This window comes from Peromyscus eremicus, chromosome 3 (genome assembly GCF_949786415.1).
Source record: "Peromyscus eremicus chromosome 3, PerEre_H2_v1, whole genome shotgun sequence".
NCBI classification, from domain to species: domain Eukaryota; kingdom Metazoa; phylum Chordata; class Mammalia; order Rodentia; family Cricetidae; genus Peromyscus; species Peromyscus eremicus.
The window spans coordinates 154287406-154309790 of NC_081418.1; the positions used below are offsets into that span (position 1 = coordinate 154287406).

General features: G+C 46.1%; 1 protein-coding gene across 1 annotated transcript in view; it reads right to left on the reverse strand.

Annotated features, from left to right (window-relative positions):
* Itpr2 (inositol 1,4,5-trisphosphate receptor type 2) overlaps positions 1–18694 on the reverse strand; it is a 429229-nt gene extending 410535 nt beyond the window's left edge. The window contains exon 1 of the mRNA XM_059256359.1: positions 18299–18694. Within this exon, the coding sequence (XP_059112342.1) occupies positions 18299–18390 (92 nt within the window). The 5' untranslated portion in view covers positions 18391–18694. The remainder of the gene's footprint in view (positions 1–18298) is intronic.
* Between the last annotated feature and the right edge of the window lie 3691 nt (positions 18695–22385).

The following is a 22385-nucleotide window of genomic DNA, read 5'->3' on the forward strand; positions in this document are numbered from 1 at the left end:
CACTAAGGACTTTGTCACTGAAAGGCCCCAACAGTGGAAGCTGGTAGCATCTCCCACCAGGAGGCACAGGGATCAGCAAGAAGGATAAGAAGCCTTCACAACTTCACTCTGCTTCTGCCAGAGGAAGGCCTGTGAGAGACACATGGTGTCAAAGCTCACTCTGGACTCAGTGTCACCAACAGAAGTCCCTGTTCTTGATTCGTTTCCTTCCAGATCTGCTGGACAGTCATGAGAGCCATGTCTTTGCTGTTCAGAGTTAAGTTAGTGACATAGCACGTCCTCAGTTACCTGCTTTATTTCAAGTATGAGCCAATATACCTGGCCACCCAGCATTTTCTCCTTTTAATTTTCTAAATAGGTTTTTATGCAGATGTATCCCTGTCTGCTTTGAATATGCACCATGAGCCTGCGGTCCTGTAGAAGCCAGAGGGGGCATCAGATCCCCTGGAACTGGAGTTAAGGACAGTTGTGAGCTGCCTGGCGTGAGTAGGAACTGCCAAAGCCGGGTCCTCTACATGAGTGACAAGCACTTTTGTCTTTTGTTGTTGTTGTTGTTTGTTTGCTTTTTGCTTTTTTGAGATCTCTGTTTAACGGCTCTGGCTGTTCTGGAACTCCCTTTGTAGACCAGGCTGGACTCAGACTCACAGAGATCCGCCTGCCTCTGCCTCCCGAGTGCTGGGACTAAAGGCTTGCGTGTGGTGCGCCACCACCGGCCCCGGCCTCACCACCTGCTGAGCCATCTCTCCAGCCCTTAAGTCCTTGATTTTACATTGTGTTTATTGATACAGGAATATATTTGGAAAGCAGAAATAATCAGCTATCTACACATTAAAATTGTACTTGTTTTATTAAGTGTATGAGTGCTCACCTGCTGACATGTATATGTAGCATGTATGTGCTGGGAGGCCAAAAGAAGGCATTGGATCCCTGGAACTAAAGTTACAGGTGGTTGTGAGCTGTCATGTGGGTGCTGGGAACTGAACCTGGGTTCTCTGCAAGAGCAGCCTGAGCTCTTAATTGCTCAGCCATCTCTCTAACGCCTAGCTACAAAACTAGCTTGTTTTAGGTAGCTACTTTCAAACTACACTGCAATCATGGCACATGGGCATCACTCAGTCTCCTTTATTTCCCCATTTAAAGCAAGAAATAAAGAGAGGAAATGAGGTAAACAACCTTAAACTTCACTGCTTGTTAAAAATAAAATAAAATAAATAAATATTAAACGAAAACAGAAACTGGCCCAGCTATGTCTTCAAAGCCCAGGAGTCAGAGAAGACCAAAAAGAAACTCACACTGTGTCTATGTGTCTAAATCTAGATACCCAGAAATCCAGGGAATGCAACCCCGAGTGAGGGGACACCAAGCATTTCCTGCAGAAGCTTCCGGTCACCATCTCAAAGTTCCAAGACTAATTAAAAAAGAAGAGGTCATGAATTTGAGAGGGACATGGGAGTGGGGAGAAGGAAGGGTAGAAATTATTATGTAAATGTAGCACTTATGTGTGAAATTCTCAAAAAAAAATGCGTAATTTAAAATGTTTTTTAAATCCCAAGTCCGCTAAAGGAAACTTAGGCTACTTAGCAAGGCTTCTGTCAACACTTAAGCTCCTACAGGGTGACTGGCCACAGACAACCCACTGCCATGCTCGTGAAATTTAGATTCTAGATGAGCAGGAAAGAGCTTCAGGTTACTATGATGAGCTGAAGAGAAAGGGAAGACATAGGCAAAGCGGTCAGTCCCTGCTTCATAGCGTGCACACATACACACACACACAGATAATTAAATGCTTAATCAACAATATGCTTTTAGGAAAACACTGTTTCTCGAACTCTTTCCACTTTAAGAGTGAGGCGTCAACATCACTGACCGACAGCACACCATTGGGTTCCCTCTGCAGCCCTCAGCAGCTGAGTCCCTGAGTGTCTTCACTAGCTGAAGACAAAGCAAAGACCCAACAGACCACTGAGGCTTCCCATGGGCTGAGATGTCAAGTCTCAGACCACTCGCTCTCCCATCAGGAGTTGGCTCCTAAAGCAGGTCTAGAACAGACCTCGTGGGCAGCGACCTTCAGGAGAACTCTAAGAACTGGGTAGTTAGTGGCTCCGCCAGTTTCCTGAGGACCTAGAGAACTCAGTCTTCTGAGGGCGAGGGGCTGAGGGTGTGGTGTTACCACTGCTTGCTCAGCACCTGAGTCCCTCCTTGGGGCCACCGAGGCCTGACTACAGGAAGAAGAGCTCTTCTCCCACTCGGCGGCGGGTGATGGCACCCTATTGTAACCCCAGCAGCTCACCCTCCTGCCTCAGTGTTAGGCTAAAAGATGGGACCCTGTCTAAGCCACCGCAGCAGAGGTCACTGTGTGACTGTACATACTGTGTGCGTACTGTTTCTAGGGCTTCAGGCACTCATCAGTCTGAGATTTTGTCTAAAATCACTAGTGTTTCCAAGAGAAGTATTATAATTTGATTAGTTGCTAATTAAAACTTGACATGCTTTTTCCTAAACAAATATATTGGTTTGTAAACTGGCTAATTATCTTACATAAATAAATGGTTTTGCTCATCCCTAAAAGGAGCAGGAGTTTGATCAGAACTCTCAATTCTTGGCCAAGCCAAAAGCTCAGAGATACGGTGTGTGTGTGTGTGTGTGTGTGTGTGTGTGTGTGTGTGTGTGTGTGTGTGAAAATTTTTATCCTGATAGCTATAAATAAGTGCATTTTGTCTCAATAAATAAAACAAAACAGGGACAACCAGATGGTTCAGTGAGTAATGGCACTTGTGAAAGGCTGGCTGCCAGATCTCAAGCCCCAAAGCCACACAAAGGTAGAAAGAGAAAAATGACTCCACAAGGTTGTTCTCTGACCTCTACACATGTGCTATGCCACACCCACTCACCCGCACAATAATTACAAATAGAAGGATAAAACAATAAAAATATTTCCTTTGTTACTATACTCTAGTAGGGGGAAATATTAGCAAGTAAAAAACATTAGCTTTAAAATGTAACAAAACTTTGCAATTCTAGCCATAAATGTGATGTGAGCATACGGCAGTGTGCACACAGCAAGCGAAGTGATTATTCACACTCATACAATCCAGGTGTTTGCAGTACATCGGAGGACAATATGCATCAAACCAGAACTGAAAGATAAACCCAAGCACTCGCAACTTAGAAATGCACACTGGCGGCATAAGGAAGAAAAAGAGATCAAAACCAAAACAAATAATTGATAAGGCAGCGTGACTTTGAACAGCTAGGTAAACACCAGCTCACGATAGGGCACTCCTTCCAGCACCCTGGAGCATGAGCTCAGCTCAGCTGCTGCAGAGGAATTCATGATGACTCCTTTCCATGTGATCTTACAGAGGCTGAAAGACAGCATGCACTTACTTCGTGGTTCAGGTGCCTGGTGCTATAGACCTGTTTTACGTGTGTGGATGTCACTGACCTCATAGCAAGACGAGATACTGATCTCCTGATAGGACTAGCATCCCATTTTACAGATAAAGAAATCTAGGAGTCAGGGTTACTTCACTTCCGAGGATTATGCTGTGAGAATAAGTGGAGACACCATTTGAAACCAGGTTTGTCTAACGCAAAAGTCGAGATCATATGTTACAGCTGCCGGGCGTTGATTCAATGTATTTCTTGGATAAGTTCTATCTGATGGATGCTGCACAGGGCCCTGGGGACATATCTACAACAAACCAAACTTAGACTCTCTGCCTTGGTGTTTACATCTAAATGAGGACAACCCAGGACTCACAGAGACAGAATCAAGCCTGGGAAGACAGCTCCGCAGGTAAAGGGCTTCCATGCAAGCGGGAGGGAGGGCCTGAGTCTGAAGATCCGGAAGCCACATAAAAACCCAGGCGTGGCTGCCAGTAACCCCAGCACTGGGAAGGTGGAGGCAGGAGGATGCCTGGAATTCACTGGGCAGCTGGTCTAGCCAATTACCAAGCTCCAGGAGCAGTGAGAGGCTCCATCTCAAACACTGAGATGGAGAGTCATTGAGGAAATACTCTTAACAGCTGTCTCTGGCCTCAACACAAAATCATACCCTCAACACAAAAACATACGCACACACACATGAACATGTACACACGCATACAGCACACCAGAAAAAGAGAAAAAAATCAAAATTAAAACCACAACTGTGATACACTTAGAGTCTGTCCTCACACAGTCTGGAGACCAGAAACAAGTCACAGGTGACATCTGAATGAAGAACAGATGACAGGCATGCAGGTGAGAAAGGAAACTGACCAGACAGTCTGGAAAACGTGAGGGAACGTCCTGTGAAGCTCAGAATGCCCATGCAACTAAAAAGAAAATCAGGTGGTGTACCTGAGTGAGCATGAGAGCATGGAACATGGAGTTAAACTGAGAACTGACGACATTTTGTCTAGACGTGAGCAAATGAAAAATTTTATTCAAATCTGCATGTTTAGTCTTCAGAGTAATAAAGCCTCAGAAACAGTGGTGGACGGCCAAATTCCTGGTTTCTCCTAGATCTAAAGGGAAGCACAGAGCAGAGGAGGTGTCCCTGCTGCGCCTCTGTGGCAAGCAGTTCAGGTTGTCATGTTATATCACACACGCACACACACACACACCATTTCCTCTTCTCACATCCCAGCCTTCTCAGCCACTAGACCAAACCCATCTACAGCTGACGCAGAAGGCGCACTCTGGCCATTGACCACCCATTGTACGCCACCTTTTCTCGGGTGAATACAGGAGAGACGGGATTAAGGGCATCTGGAGAACAGGTTCACTTCCTGGAGCCTTGGTGAGATTTCTAGTATAGCTGTAGTGGCCTCATCTCTGTGGCCCAGGATGCCTCCTTCCCACGCTCATGTTGCCAACACCTGTTCAGAGAGAGGCACTAAGCCTTCCTTACAGGGCTTCCTCTTCCTCTGAAATGTAGTCTGTGGCCACAGCCAGCTGTGGGGAAAAGGGGAGGAGGGGACAGAATGGGAGAGTAATGCGGTCTTTATCCTAACCACCTACAAATCCAAGTCTGCTAGGAAGAAAGAAGGGAAAAAGGAATTGGTAGGAATAACCAGATGGACCTGATATTAACAAGTATTTTGTTACATATGTTTCGAATTCTAAGATGCTGTTGATATTTCTTTAGATCTCTTAGACTATGGCTGGAGAAATAGGTCAGTGGGCAAAGTTCTTGTCACATAAGCATCAGGAACTGAGTTCAAAGTCAGCCGGGCAGCCTAGACAGCAAGCCCCGGGTGCCAGAGACAAGGTCAACAGCACACTTGAGGCTCACCTCGGCCTCCACACCAACACGTGTGTGCAGAGGCACACACACAAATATTTTAAATAACAAAAGGGTGCCTATTATAACTCCTGTTTCGAAGTTATCTCTAAGAGATGCTAAGCTCTCCTTTTTGTCTTTTTTATTTTTCCAGTGCTGAGGATCAAACTTAGGGCATGATCCATTCTTCAGAAAGTGTTTATGAACCAACCTTATGGGTGTCCACTGCCAAAGAAATTCCGCCTGTCAAAACCCTCTCTGACACTTGACCTGAACAGCTGCTGATTCTGAGCCTCCCGCTTTGACACTCGGTTTGACTTAAAATGAACGTCTCTTACAGTCTGTCACTCCAAGTCACTGTGGAGCATCCTAAGAATGACAAAATCCAACCCCTTCAACTGCCTTCTCCACCTGCCGCAAAGATCCAGACCTGAAATCGCTCTCTTAGAAAACACAGCCAAAGCCAAAAACTCAGCCTGCAGTGCAAATGTTTAAGTGGTCATGTCCCTGACATTAGCAATGACCTTGAATGCTCTCTAAACACAAGAGACCAGTCTTTAAATCATTAACTTACTTTGGATTGCCGCTTTGCAGTGCGGGACCTGGTAAAATGATTTTTTTTTTTTAAGTTGCTGTCTTTACAAGGTACAACTTTTTTTGTTTTGTTTTGTTTTGGTTTGGTTTGGTTTGGTTTGGTTTTTTGAGACAGGGTTTCTCTGTGTAGTTTTGGTGCCTGTCCTGGATCTTGCTCCGTAGGTCAGGCTAGTCTCGAACTCACAGATATCTGTTTGCCTCTGCCTCCCGAGTGCTGGGATTAAAGGCATGCACTACCATGCCCAGCTTACAAAGTATAATATTTTTAAGTAAATTTGAACATTCCAGAAATGTAACAAAACTCCCATAATATTAATGCCTTTCATCTCAAACTTACATTTTTTGTTTGTTTGTTTGTTTATTTGTTTGAGACATGTCTCTCTAAGTAGTCCTGGCTGTCCTGGAACTCACTCTGTAGACCAGCTGGCTTCGAACTCACAGAGGTCCGCCTGTCTCTGCCTCTCAAGTGCTGGGATTAAAGGTGTGTGCCACCACACCTGACAAGTAAATTTACATTTCTATTATTAAGAAGTTAGTATTAGCCGGGCGGTGGTGGCGCACACCTTTAATCCCAGCACTTGGGAGGCAGAGCCAGGCGGATCTCTGTGAGTTCGAGGCCAGCCTGGACTACCAAGTGAGTTCCAGGAAAGGCGCAAAGCTACACAGAGAAACCCTGTCTCGAAAAACCAAAAAAAAAAAAAAAAAAAAAAAAGAAGTTAGTATTAGAGCCAGGTGGCAGTGGCACATGCCTTTAATCCCAGCACTTGAGAGGCAGAGCCAGTCAGATCTCTGTGAGTTCAAGGCCAGCCTGGTCTACAGAGCGAGATCCAGGACAGGCACCAAAACTACACAGAGAAACTCTGTTTCGAAAAATCAAAAAGTTAATATTAGAGTATTATATGCTAGAACCAGGCAATTAATAATACTGCTTTAGTTTTCAAATTGTTTTACAGCTTGTATATTTTCTTCCTTTCATCTCTCTTTTACATGTATGTAATAACTAATCTGTGTACTGAATCAAGAGGCTTTAAGAACATGAGTCAATATGATGCTAGTGAATTTCAAATTCTTAGACATGAGCCAAACACATCAATGGATATAATCAAAATTAATTTTTTAAAAAATAAAAATACTAGCTATTTGTTCTCTTTCCGTTTAAATTTAAATATTTAAATGCCTCTCATTCACCATTTTTTTTTAATCTTTTAAAGGTTACAAAGTGAAACACATCCTACTATTTTTTTCTAGAGTTGCATGTTAACACCTAAACTGTTCTCTGGGTTTGTTTCAGGAAGTTCTTCCTGGACGAGTTCAAGCACAAAAATCTGTTCCTGGGAGGATTCTGCATTATCCACTAAGACAAAGAGCTAATCTTAGTTAAGAAGTAGTCTTGGGGGTGCTTGCAAATTCACTCTTTAAGCTTGTAGAAACAAAACTGAACATGCAAAATATCAACTTTTTCTGATGTAAGTTTTGTCGTGGGTTGGCTTTTTAAAGAACCTCTAACAGCAAGATGGACTAGCACTAGATACTGTGAGAACTCCCCTACTTTTAAGAGAGTCTGTGGATCGCAAAGATTTCATAAGAACAATTACACTGATGTTTTTCCCAGGCTGGTATTGATAGCCACTTGGCTACCTCAAAATGCATACATCCCAATGTAACACACATTTGTTCAGTTAGTGACTTATGACATGAGTAAGCCAGTCACCAAAGGGCTACTACACAATCCACCTCCAGGACGTACCTGGAATAGGCAAATTCATAGAGACAGAAAAGAGGTCAGAAGTCACCAAGAACCACAAAAAGGATGGAGACCTGTGCCTGAATGGCACGGTGTTTCTGACATGCAGAAGTACTGGCTGCCTACACTGTGGATGCTCTTGCTGCCCCTGAGTTGACTACACACTTAAGGCAGCCAAGATATCAAACAATATAGTATATGTACTATATCACAATTTACTTCAAAAGGCCTACACATTTACTAAGGATTTCCTTGCAACAAGTTGTGGCATTTCACTCAGGCCAAGTTCCTTTCCCACTGTGGCTCACACTACACTGCCCTAGGGGTAGCAGAAAGCCCAGTCTAGCTCGGTGATTTCCCTGGTAGCCAGATCTGTGCACTGCCACTTGCCTTCCTGAGCATGTCATGTTCTAACTAGCTCTTTCTGTTGTTGTGATAAACACCATGACCAAAAACAGCCCAGAGAGGAAAGGGTTTGCTTGGTTTACAGGTGACAGTCCACCATCAAGGGAGGTCTGGGCAGGAGCTCACGACAAATACTTGAAGCAGAAACCAGGCTCATAGTTCAGCTTCATTATGTACAGGCCAAGCCTACCTGCCTAGAGATGGCTCATCCCACAGTGAGCTGGGCATTCTCATATCTGTTATCAATTTTTTAAAAAAGACTCCATTGTCATGCCCACAAGCCAATCCGATGGTAGCAATTCTTTGATCTTCTAAGGTATGTCAAGTTGACAACCAAGATTCGCCATCACAAGTAATGACTGCCACCTAGTCCAAGTGGGAATGAATTCCACCACTCCGTAATCTAAAAAATTAATATGAGATACAGAGAATACAGGAACTGCTGGACCCTGTGCATGGTCACGATGGTATCCAGCGAGAAGGTCCCGCTCTTCAGAGCCCTGTAACATGCTTGTCTGCCTCTGTATGGCTCACTCAGAGTCCTACCTTCAACTGCCTTGAGTTTCTTAAATGTCCTTGAAGGCGTTTCCTGCCCTTGAGCTGGCCAGGGATGGTTTCTGTTTATCCAACAAAGAGCCTCACTTGAGCCAGTCACCCAGTGCTCCAGCTTTATCCAGTGGGCAGCATTGAGGGCAGTGTGATGGGCAGGCTCCTTCGGGTCTTTAAGATCAGACAGTGAGAGCCGGGATGCCAGGGGTCCTTGTCAGCTGTTACACATGGTTATCAAGACAATTCACCGCAAGGTGTGCGGATGACTTAGTTAAATGTGAACAGGAACTGGAGGCACCTCACTCTCTGAAACCTTGGAAATGGGACACTTCAATGTGCCAGTTTATCCAGGCTAACGGACATTCAGGCTTGTTTAAGGTTGCAGTCTTTCAATAGATTTTGTTTATTATTTGATCCTTGGGCCTCTTTCTATTGAGCCCTGAGGATACATACGCACTCCGAGCACAGTGCTCAGTTGTCCTGTTTTTGGCAGGAGATGCTGTGCAGGAAGAGCTCTTGGTGACGGCTTTGCAAGCAGCCTCGAGGTCTCCAAGAGACCTCTCTGGGGTTCCACCGCAGATTCCTTTAATGACAACTGTCTGTAATAACAGTCTTGCACTCGATAATCAGCACAGACTGATTGTTTCTGGTGATACCTTAACAGTGACAAACATCTTACTTTAGATAGGACCTCAGGAACGTGTGTCTGAATTCTAAGAATTTAGATATGAGCTTAGATTGCACTGTGCCAACTTCCCTCGCCCTCCCAGGCATTCATGCGAATCCGTGACCTTCATCTCTCTTTAAAACAGCAAAATCAAGCAGGAAGAAGAGGGGCAGGGGAACTGTGAGTTAAAAGCAATTACAAAGGACGTTAAATCAGGTGTGGCGGTACACGCCTATAATTCCAGCACTCAGGAGGATGACTACAAGTTTAAGGACAGACTGCATTATGTATTGCATCCCAGCCCAGCCTGGGCTACAGTATGAGGCCCTACCTTTAAAAAAAAAATCATTTTAGATGAAAATTCTTTTTTCCAAAGCTTCCAGAGAAGCTGGAAACAATTAATAAGAGGCAATTTATAGGGAAAACAACAGCTGTGCAAACCTGGAGTTGGGGATCTGGGGGAACTTCGTAGAAGGCTGGAATCCACAGGGTGGGTACTCGGTCTAAAAGCACCCCAGGTCATTGTGACTTCCTTCCTGACCAGGCTCCCAGGTCCTGGTGTCATAGCCATAGATGTCTATAAACCCAGAGCATACTTCAGTGTCCAGAAGGTGTCATGACAGTCACGGAGGGTCTGAACCAAGCTCAAACTTATCTATCAGGTGAAACATGAAAAACATTTTCAGCAGGGTGGTGGTGGCGCATGTCTTTAATCACAGCGCTTGGAAGGCAGAGCCAGGCCAATCTCTGTGAGTTTGAGGCCAGCCTGGTCTACAGAGCGAGATCCAGGACAGGCACCAAAACTACATGGAGAAACCCTGTCTTCAAAAAAAAAAAAAGAAAGAAAGAATTTTCAAATTATTTTGCCACCTCTGCTGGTCTCAACAACATAAAATATCTGCTTTGGAAGTTTTGAGCTATTAAAATGAATAGCAAATGTTCACTGATTTTTGGAAAATGAAACAAGACAATGTCAAGAATGTGCCATTGACTGTGGATGTCACAAGGACATAAATGCCCATCCATCCTGATAAGCCTGCAAAGTTGAGCTCACATTGTACCTCCTCCTTGGAGACCCCTCAACTGGGTCAGACCAGCACGACAGGAAGAAATGTGGTTCTCCCAATTCCCTGTGACATAGTTCCTAGCCTTCTCATGGCATTTGGAAGGAACTACTTGACAGGGCTCTTCATAGCTCATCTCCATTGCTAATCACTAAATCCATCCACAGCTATTCATTAAATACCTGCTAGGCTTCATAGAGTTCTGATTCTGTCTCAGAAATTGTCTGGTACTGGGCTTCAAAAGACACAAAAGAACCTGTTGATTTCTAGTCTTGAAGACAAAGGTGTTGGGTGTGTTTATGTCCTCACAGATTCCCCCTCAAATGTCAAACTACAAGTTCTCAAAGGGAAGCCAGCTTTTAGGATAAGGGTTTACACCACCTCTTCAGTATGAAAGCCTAGCCAGTCATGAAGGCTCAATGACAATGAATGAAGCCAATCAACAAATCCACAGGCCACTTCAGCATTAATCACTTTATGAGAGCAGTCACAGGAACTTGGTTCATGACAGCACATTTCCAATTTTATTATTAAAGATTTTTTTCATTCTGAACAGCCTGTTATTTTAACTCATCCTCAATTTAAGATCGAAGATCTGTAGACAGGTAATGCTCTAACTATGTAACAGCTATTCTTAATAAATTATTGATTATAATTTGGAGAACACTCACTCCTCCATTTTAAAAACAGTCAGCTAAAACACTCCTGGTTTATTCCAGTCACATACCAACAAGACCCTCCCACAAACTGAAGCTGTAGACGCTGGTTCAGTCAACAGCAGTCTTGTGCTTAGCGTGACAATTACTAACACAACCAATGAGCCATGCCCAGATGCGTATGTATGTCTTACGTGCAGAAACAGGCTTTGAAAACAAGGCAGACTGCACAGTCACTTTAATAAAATAAATCAGACATCATAACTGCTCAGCGTTTCTGGTCAGACAAACATTTTCCATGCTACACCTTAAAACATTAATAGCAACTAAGATTCAAGCTTGAATAATAACCATGGTTGTGTTCCCTAATTTGAGGTTTTTCCTCTACTGATTGTGACTGGGAAAATGCTTTATTTATATTTTCAAAGTAAGTACTGTCCATTAAGAGAACTAAGAAACTAAAGAATCCTTAGAGACTATACAGACTCTGTCTCAAAAAAAATGTATTAATTATTAATTAACTAAGTGAGATTGCCAGTTACAGTTTGCCCTGTGAACCTGTCATATAAATTTGTGGTTATTTCTTTACATCCATCGATGATGACATGCCCTGTGTCTGTGATGTAGTGTGTGAGCTTAGGTCCATCATCTCCTGTCTACGTTCTCTCTGCTATTTCCTCCCCAGTTACGCAGGAACAGTCCACAGGGAGCAACGGAGGGAGGGAGAGCTCAGAGGTCCTCAGGCTCTGATAAGAGGAAACCTCTGATGTCTTCTCTCTCCAGCCAGAGGTTGGGCATGTTGACCCTCTGAGCTCCTGATGCAAGCAAGAGTCTGGAAGCTGCACGTGAGCCACGAAGAGACCTCTGGGTTTAAGACAGCATCCAGGGCTAGAGAGGTTGCTCAGTGGTTAGAGCACTGGATGCTCTTTCAGAGGATCCAGGTTCAGTTCCCAACACCCACATGGTGGTTCACAACCATCCAAAACTCCAGTTCCTGGAGATCTGATGCCCTCTTCTGGTCTCTACTGGCGTTGGACATGCACATGGTGCACAGACACATATATAGGCATTCACACATACATAAAAAATAAATACATACAAAAAATTGTTTTCATCTTTAAAGGTGCATTGAGAAAAGCCAGGTTATCTGCATATTTGTAGCAAAGAACAAGGCCTAGCGCTCACAGTCCTGTTAAGAAAACAGTTTTTTAAATTATAAACAGTTAAAATTTTTAAAAGAAACGAATCAAACCTACACATCTTTGAATAGCAAAAAAGAATGCTTCACAGACAAAAGAAAAATTGTGTAGGACATGATGGCTCTTGCTTTCATCCCGGCACTTGGGAGGCAGAGCTGGGTGAGTCACTGTCGAAGCAGAGGCCAGCCTGAGACCCCGAATGAGACCCCATCTCTACAGCATTAAAAACAAAACAACAACAAAGAAAAATTAAACCAAGAAATAGAAGTGCCAGGGGCCATGGATAGAACAACATACTCTCCATTTTCAAGCAACTCTTGGAGGAATCAAGTCAGAGTTGGAGCCGCTGTGACCCATCTCATGTCCATCACTGGGCACAAAACAAAGGAAGAGAAATGTTGATTGAGGTGGCCAAAATCAAGCAAGAGGTGAAAATAAGGACCCCAGTCTTTTGTCACTCTAAGAGACTACTAGGATTGGCTGAGGTCAGAGTGCCAACTACTGGTCACCCAGCTGCTTTCTAAGACCTTAATGTGTGGCTACAACTATGTCCATAACTGATCTGGTATTCTAGGTTCTCGGTAGGATAACAATGGCTGAAATGCACACACACACACACACACACATACACACAACACACACACACACACACACACACACACACACACACACACACACAACTTTTCACATCCTAATCAGGAACCATGTGAATGGGCAGAGAAGGAAGGACAAACCTGAAGCTGGTTCTACCACCCCACCATCCCACCACCCCACTCTGCCCCCCCATCCCCACGGCCATCCCACCACCCCACTCTGCTCAGCCCCCACCTTCAGAGCACCTGACTATGAATGCAGTCAGAAACATGGATATCTACTAGGAACTGTGGCATCAACATGGGGAGAGCAGGGCTTATAATAGAAAAAAATGGGAAAACAGGGGACCAGTTAACCTGCACTGGAAACTACACAGTATATTCTCAATCCCTCCTTGCCAGGATAAGGAGAAGGAGGAGGAAAAGGAAGAGGAGGAGGAGGAGGAAGAGGAGGAGAAACAAACAAAGAGAAAACGGTAACTCTAAAATACATCACTAAAAAAAATCAGCTCATTCGAAATATATACACCATCTAGGATATAAGGTAGCTTTTCCATAAGTCAATACAAAGGTATCCTAAACAGATCATTAGATAAAAACTTATATTAAGAAACATCAGCTGGGTGTGGTGGCACAAGCCTTTAATCCCGGCACTTGAGAGGCAGAAGCAGGCAGATCTCTGTGAGTTCAAGGCCAGCCTAGTCTACAAAGCAGGTTCTAGTACAGCCAGGGCTACACAGAGAAACCCTGTCTCCAAAGTATAAATACCACTCAAAGGAAAACTGGAAGAAACATAGATATTTGCAACCATAATGTTCAAGGGACTTTAAAACCACACTGAAGGACCCGTACGGTGGCTCATGACTACCAGCACTCACAGTATGACAAGCTGAGTTCTCTCCCGGGGACCTGTCACACTGCAAGGAAAGAATGAACTGAATCCCTGAAGTTGTCCTCCAGCCCCACACGTGTGTGATGTGGCATGAGTATACACACAACATGAGGTACTCACAGACATAACTGTATTTTTAATCACACCGAAAAGCTGATGAGACTCATTTTGTCATAGCGCTGCCATGAGCAATGTGTTAAAAAAAAAAAAAAAGCAGTGAGCCCCCACTGCAAACACTGCCAAACAACAGCCTTTAAAACTTACTTACACCGTAAAATATTAAGAGTAGGCAAAATGTAATTGCAAATAAACATCTTCGCTGTGTAAAGCCAGCTCTAATCACCCGCCCACTGATTCCAATCGGCAAACCCACCATGCTTCCGAAAGCGTCAGAGGGATGAAAAGCTAAAGTGGAAACCAGAGACTTTCACGCCCTATTTCTAGCTACCCCCTGAAATCTGTAATATTACAGTGGAACAAATGCAGTTGGTTAAACACATGCAACACCGTGGTTATTGAACTAGACTCTGGTCTACTTCGCTCCAGCAGTTCCTTAGCCACTGAAGAAAATTTGTGAATGTGTATACAGAAATACAGCTTTTCCCCATACATTTTTGTTTCACAAACTTTTCATTTGTCTCTTGTGTTCAATTTTATCATATCTCCAAGGAGAGGGAGGACAGGATCTACGATCCTTCCTCTCCGAGACAGGAACATGAGGCTGACACGCAAAGAGATACATGATACCAACAAGGTCATGTGCCAGTTAGCAGCAGACCCAAGACAACAGACACAGGAGCGGAGGAGCAAGGAAACTCACAGAGGAGTTTCTACTCCGCATTTGACACAAAGGCCTGTGAGTGAAGATGGCAACAGGTAGACAGGGAAACAGCACTGCTCTGCTCTGGCTTTACAGCCCTAAAATCTCTAACAGTTGCACTGTGACAAGGGGGGAACACTCCAACCACGGCCTACATAAGATTTCACTTGTGAGGCTCCAGAGAGGAGGCTCTCACAGAAGACTGGGGCTCGATTTCCAGCACCCATGTGGCAGCTCACAGCCATCTGTAACTCCAGTTCCAGGGGATCCCACGGCCTCTTCTGACCTCCGCAGGCACTGCACACACGTGGCACACAGACATACGTGCAGGCAGAACACCCGTACACACAGAATAATAAGATAAAAAACTTTTTAAATTATTTTATTTGGCTTGGGCATACACCCTGCTTGTTCCCCAAGCTAAATCAAGTCCTACATGTTGAAACCATGCATGAAGCGATCACGTGTGGGATAGGAAGGGGTGGGAAGGCGCAGGGGAGGGAGGGGAAGGGGGAAGAATGGGAAAGAGAAACAGACAAAAATATTTGGAAAATATCATAATGAAGCCTAATTCTTTATAAGCTAATTTTAAAAAACTTTGAAAAATTTAATCATGCACAGCCACAAACAAACAATAAAAAGAACCTACAAAATAATAATTGTCCCAGTTTGTCCCCAAAGACCCATGTGTTACAGGTCCTTAGCTCCCGTCACTACTGAGCAGGGGGCCAAGGTGGAAGGCCTCTCTGTCTTAGCTTGCTTTTCTGATGCTGTGATAAAACACTAACCAAAAAGCAACTTGGGCTTATGTGACTTACAGGTTACAGTCTATCGTGGAGGGAAGTTAAGCCAGGGGCTCAAGGCAGAAGCCTGGAGACAGGAACTGAAGCAGAAGTCAGGCAGAAACGCTCTTTCCTACCTGGCTCTCCCTGGCTTGCTTGACCTGCTGCCTTATGTACCCCAGGACCACCTGCCCGGAGTTGACTCCGCCCACAGTGGGCTGGGCTTTCCCACATAAGTCATCAATCAAGAAAAATGCCTTACAGACATGTCCACAGACCAGTCTGATAGAGGCAATTCCTCAGCTGATATTGCCTCTTCCTAGGTGACTGTAGTTTGCCCTAAGCTGACAAAAACTACACAGCTGAGCCTCTCACCTCCACCACACACACACACACACACACACACACACACACACACACACACTGGGAGCACGCCCTAGCCCTGCCCCCCTCTTTACAGACACCTACCATCTATACTGTGTCACTGTGGTCCCAAAACAACAGAACCCGTGAGGACAAAAATGATTCCTCCTTGTAAACTGATAATCTCAGGTGTTTTGATATAATAATGGGAAACTGACCATACATTCTAGGACCTTAATTAAGCCATTACAAAATTAAATGTAATTACTTCTCAATAGTTGACACTTTTCACTCCTGATTTTTGAAAAAATTATTTTATAAGACAGAATTCCTAGTTTTGAAACTACATATTAATAAAAATCAATGAGATAATTTCCTTAGAATCTAAGCCTCGGTGGATGTGCCAGGCATTTTCTGGAAGCATCTTTGAAGTTTCTACATTACTTGCATATCTCACAACGTTGCTTGTATTGATAAGATAATTAAAATTTCAGGTTGAACACAATTGGGTATTTCCTAGATGTGAAAGAAATAGCCTGCTCTTCCAAACAGAAACTACTGCCACAGTTATAAAGATGTATTTGTCGAGTAAAATGTCACAGGACCTGTATACTCTGCATTACTTCATAAGATTTGAACCACTGAAGTCCATGTTACTGGGCTGCCCTGGAGTGCCCTTTGAACATTATTCACCGAGGGCCAGAAAATTGTATCAGGGGACATCAGCAATAACTTCTGTAACCACTCTTTGAAAACCTGTAGATACTGGAGTGCAGGAGTGGGGGGGGTGGGGGGGAGACAATCACACTAACAGCTGACCTCTAAAGTTCTGTGAGCTACCTGAGCCTCCGAGAAGTCTACTTCAAAAGACAGATATCCAATCAAAGCACCAAGCTCCACCCAGGGCAGCATGGTCAAGATTGTCTTCAACTTGGACTCTGCCTTGCCAGTGATCTCAACACTATCATTTCATGAACAGAGAATGATGCAGTCTGAGAACACGTTCTAAAGAAACTCCACTTTCAAATCACCAGCAAGAAACACAGAGCACAGTAAGGACCTTTGATGCCATCGAGGGAACAGCATTCGTGCTGATTTTTCTGTCCAAAGTTATCATGTGAAAGCAGGAGTCTACGGCAGGAGTAGAGTTCGGCTTTCGACATAAATGCCCTGTTTCTTGAGTTGGTCACTTCTCCTGGTCTCAACAATGCCTAGAGACAACTCCAGACCATGGGAGCTGACCACCTCAGCCCTTCCAGCATTTGCTTCCTACATTACCCACACATGCCCTTGCTGAGTGACCCTGCAGAATCAGTCGTCCTAGACCTTGAACTCTTGCCTAGTCTAGGTGGTGATAATTACCGCCTCAGCTAATTAACTTGTGAATGTAGTCATTACAGCCTTGCCATGCTAAGCACTTTACCTCTTTGCTCCCCACACCCCTGTGTAGAAACCACTGTGAGTCCCATTTTTAGACTGAGGAGATGGACGCCCAGATAGATTTCATAACCTGCCCAGGGACATAAGGTTTGCAAGTCAAAGAGTGGGAATTCCAGTCCAACCCTTCTGTGTCTAGAGCCTCTCCTTTTAGGTACTAAATGGCAGACACCTTCCATGTCTGTCAAGGCTTAAGTGCAAGTCTGATAGAATTCCTCAGCAAAGCACTGTCCTGGACCCAACCTGGACTTGGAGTGTGAATTCTCTCAGGAACAGCTCGACCCAGAGCAAACACTTGCACTAAGTTCTTCCATACTTCAATCTCCAGAGTAACAAGATATGCAATTAAGCCTGCCTTCCTCTCCGAAATCTGTGGGGATATGCACAAAGAACAGGAACTGTGGAGCCACTGGTGCCTTCCAAGGAAGGCATAGGCAGGCAACCCTGTCACAGCCCGGGGAACAGGACTCCAAAACTTAACAGCAAACGGTCACCAGCCTCGAGTCTCCCTGATTAGAGTCTAAAGAGCTAAGACCCGTGAAGTAACCAAAAACCACGTGTGCACTAAAATATATCGCAAGGCGCAATTACTGTGCATCGGCATGCACACCATGTAGGAGATTTCTAGAAATCAGAAAAGGCCCTACTTAACTAGCACGCTGGTTTTCTGTATGACATACATATGTATTTCTCCAGTTCATATACACCAACTCGAATCTCGAGAGCCTTTCAGTTCACTTCACTGGACCGAGGGCATGAAAAGGGAAAAAGAAGATCCAAGTTCTAGAACCCCGGCTGCCCATAAGGCCAGTTTTGGCAAAGCCAAAGGGGTGAGTCTTCCCTTGGCAAGGCCAAAAGGAAATTACTTCAGCGAAGAGGGGCTGGTGATCTCCTCGAGCAGGACAAAGCCACATTTGCACTATGCAACATCGCCTACTTTCGTGGCCAAAGCCAGGGACTTCAACCCACCACTCTTTCCAGCCGGGCGCTATGGGGAAGACAGGAGAAGACTTTTTAATCAAAACAAGGCAGGAGACGCCAGGGAAGGCAGCCTCGCGGGGCCTGTCTGGGACGTGAGAACCACTTCCTCTTCTCGGATGTGTCTCGGGCTGGAGATTACGAAGTTGCTGAGAAGCGCTCGCGGCTTCCTGCGCGCGGGGACCTAAGGGACCCGGGGCTGTCCCAGGCGTAGACCCCGGACACGCCGCGCGGGAGGGACAGGGACCTGGACCGGCTGGCGCTGCCCAGTGCGCGTCCTGCTTACCCCAGGGTGCTGATGAAGCCGTTGACCGAGCCCTCCGCGTACAGGGACACGATGTCCCCAATGTAGAGGAAGCTGGACATTTTGTCAGACATGCTGCTTCACGCTCCTGTGGCCGTCCCCGTTGTCTCCGCTGCGCGCAAGGGTGAGCTCAGGCCCGTGGGGTCCGAGGAGTCCGAACAGCTCAGCCTCGGCGCGCGGCAGCGAGGCCACTGCTGGGGACACCGCGATGGCCCCGCGCCGCCGTCGCCGCCCCTGCCGTGCCGTAGGTTTCCTGTTCCTGGCGAAGTTCTGTCCTACACCTTCGCTCCTCCTCCCTGGCCCGCGCTCCCTCCTCGTCCCCACAGTGCGCGCCCGGCCCGAGTGGAGCCTCTAGGTCCCCTCGGGGGACTCTCTGGACCAGGTGGCGGTGCCCACGGACCGAGGGGGCGGGGAGGAGCCCCGGGAGGGGGGCGCGCGGCCAATCAAGCCTTGGCGGCCGGGGGCGGAGCGGGGCCGGGGCGGGGCCAGCTCCCGAGGGACGGGCCACCCTGAAGCCGCTTGGACAGAGGTTCAGGAACCACGCTGGGCGGCGCTGCAGGGGCCACGGGGACCCGGCGGGGGACAGGGGCTCTGGGCTCGGGGCGATCTTGGAGGGGTTGTCCCGGGGTGCGCGCAACAGTCTGGAGGGACTGGGGGAAGGGAGGGAAGACGAATCGGTGGGCTCAGGAGGGACCCAGCCGGGCCGGGAAGGGATGCGTGAGGTGCAGCCAGAGTAGAGGGGAGGACCCGGAGCACGCAGTGACAATTCCTGTTTGTGAAAGGTAGGGGACTTGGAGGGGGTTGGAGGAGAATTGCCGACCCGAAGGCTCGGGTGGAACCCGCCTTTAGGAACACCGACTGGGAAGAAGGCGCGGAGCAGCCGCTCTCCATGGGGCGGGACCTGGAGCGCGCAGTGACAGTCCTGCTGAGTGCACGAACCTGCAAGCGTTGGGGGATAGAGGCCACTGTGGGGTTCGCGCACTGCAGGGGCCTGAGGACCCCTGACGGAGAAAAGCTGGAGTGGGGTGGATGTATGTTTGGGTAGGGAAGTTGTTGATCGAGAGGAGGAAAGGGTTGAGGAAGACACAGATGGAAAGGAGGTGCTAAAGAGGGAGCGCTCCTGTGGAATGTATTCTTGGGTCCGGTTTTTCTCAAGTTTATGCCTGGGTAAAAGGATGCAGCAGCAGCCGCTGCGCGGCGACCACCCTGGTGATCGTCAGTGGGTCACCGTTGCCAGTGAGGGTTCAGCAGGGCTGAGCTTTGTAACTCCAAGTGAGGGTAACTAGATAAAGGGTAAGTGATGGAACTTGTATCCCTTGAGATGGAGTCCTGGGTGCCCTCTATGCTGCGTGTCAATCTACCTCTTCGAGCACCGTTTTAGAAGTGTTTGGTTCTACCCTGTGGAAGACACGAAAGAGGCTAACACCGTGGTGATTGTGACACTAGTCCCTCAATAAAAAATTTAAAAATGCTGACCAAGCAATCCGCATAGAGCAAGAGATGCGAAAGAGCAGAGAGAGCATGGGCAGCGGCATAAGCCAAAGGCAGCTGACCAAAATGCAGAGTTCAGTGGTGTCGTTTTGTCTTACAGTTCAAAGACGGTTGGGGCAGAAAGGTGTTTAGAAGGCCAATGTAGCAAAGAAAAGACAGGAAATGCCAGGTCAGCGTCTCAGCATGAAGCTGCCAGTACTCACTCCCACTGCCTTTCTCCTCCCCCTCCCACGCTCCTCCTCCTCTCCCTGTCCCTCTCCCTGCTACCAACTGAGCCCACAGATATGACTGCTGTGTTGTCCACAGAAAATAAGAATTTAGTAAGTTAGAGGCGCCTTATACATGATACAAGTCATCCTGTCTATATTTGTGATATTAATGTTGGGAACCTCCAAAAGATGGGCCCTGAGTCATAAAGTCTTGAGGTGATGGCCCTGGAATGGAGGCATCTGTCATTGCCTGCTGCATTCTGTGGTGGTCCTTGCTCACATCCAACGGATGCTCAGCCATTGCTGGCCTAAATCCCAAAAGCTTCCCTTACACAAAGTCAGGGCAACTTGAACAAATGAGTGTGTGAATATTTATGCTGACAAACAGATGAAGCATCTGGCTGGGTTCTCAAGTTCTGGCTCCTAGTGAGACAGCCTTGACCTGGAGTAGGGTCTCCTAAAACCAAGAGGCATAGGGCAGGAGTCCAGTTACCTTGGGTAAGACACCATCATCCTGAGGCATCTCTCAATACCTTCCACCCTGTCTTTTATTATTTCTGCACTCTGTGTGTGTGTGTGTGTTACATGGATGTGTCTGTCTTTTATTATTTCTGCACTCTGTGTGTGTGTGTGTGTTACATGGATGTGTCTGTCTTTTATTATTTCTGCACTCTGTGTGTGTGTGTGTGTGTGTGTGTGTGTGTGTGTTACATGGATGTGTCTGTCTTTTGTTATTTCTGTACTCTGTGTGTGTGTGTGTGTGTGTGTGTGTGTGTGCAGATGCACTGACCTGTGTATACAATGGTAGATGCAGAGTTTATATCAGGATGTCTTCCTTGGTTGCTTTTCCACCCTGCTGTTTTGTTGCTGTTGTGTGGAGAGTTTGAAGGGGTGTGTGTTTTGAAGCAGGGTCTCTCACTGACCCTGAAGCTTACCATCAGATAGCTAACTGCCCAGAGAGCGTTAAGGACCTCACATGTCCAAGCCCCAGCAATGGAGTTAGATATGCCTGCCACCGTGCCCAGCTTTCACGTAGGTCCTGGGTCTGAGTTCCTCATACTGCCACAGCAGGCACTTCACCCACAGGGCCACGGCCATGACACCCCAGGCTGACCCACTACCACGGTAGAAATATCCTGAGTGTGGTCAGCATCTGACTTGTTTCACCCTTCACGGGGTCCTGAGGGCTGGTGTGTGGCTCAGGGGCAGAGCATTGACCAAGCATGCACAAGGCCCTAAGTTTTATCTCCAGTACTATAAAACAATTTAAATAATAGATTGATAAAACAATATTTTTTGTGCTTTCTTATATTTTATTTATTTATTTTATTTTTATTTATTTATTTATTTGGTTTTTCAAGACAGAATTTCTCTGTGTAGCCCTGGCTGTCCTAGAACTCACTCTGTAGACCAGGCTGGCCTGGGATTCACAGAGATCCACCTACCTCTGCCTCATGAGTCCTGGGATTAAAGACATGTGCCACCACCTCCCAGTTAATAAGTATTTTTATGTTTATTATGTCAAATGAAGACTAAATGTTGAGCCTAGTAACAGGCAGTCTCCTGTGCCACTGAGACCATAAATCACTTCAGCAAAAGTGCCAGTCACCAGCCCTAAAAATCTATAGAGGTAATAAACCAAGCAGAGTGTAATATCTGAGATATTTATTCTCAGGGATTGAATGTATTAAAAATGAACTTCTGGTAAAGAGTCCAGATCCCATGGTCAAGGAGTCAAGGAGGGTTTGCAAGGTGACCCCTTGAATTACCTTCCTCTCTTCTCTCCCTTGCAATGAATATAATTTGAAAAATACAGCTGGCTTATTGAGCAGTCTGATTTATGAGATACATGAAAAGCATAGAATTAAAAAGTCATTCTCTTTCAACAATGCTATACCAAATCTGCACGTTTTGTGGCTTAATAAAGCGTCAAGGACAGCCTTTGGGCTTTTGGGTTCTTCTTGTTAAAATACACCCTAGGAGCTGAGGAGATGGCTCAGCTGGTAAACAGACTGCCGGTCAAGCATAAGGAAGTGAGTTTGGATCCCCAGCACCCACATGCAACCCCAGGCATGGCCACACATCTACAGTGGGGAGAGGCAGGAAGACTCCAGAACCAGTTGGCCAGCCAGTCTAGCAGATCCGGGTGCAGTAAGAGACCTGGTGTCAAAGAACCAAGGCAAAGAGCTCTCAAAGATAGTTTACATCGACCTCTGGCTTATAGATACATAAACACACATGTATATGTGCACACTTGCACACCTACAAAGAAAAACAGGGACACACAACACATAGTAGGCACAAGCATGGCGGCACATACCTGCAACCCCAGCACTTGGGAGGCTGAGGCAGGAGGATCAGGAGCTCCA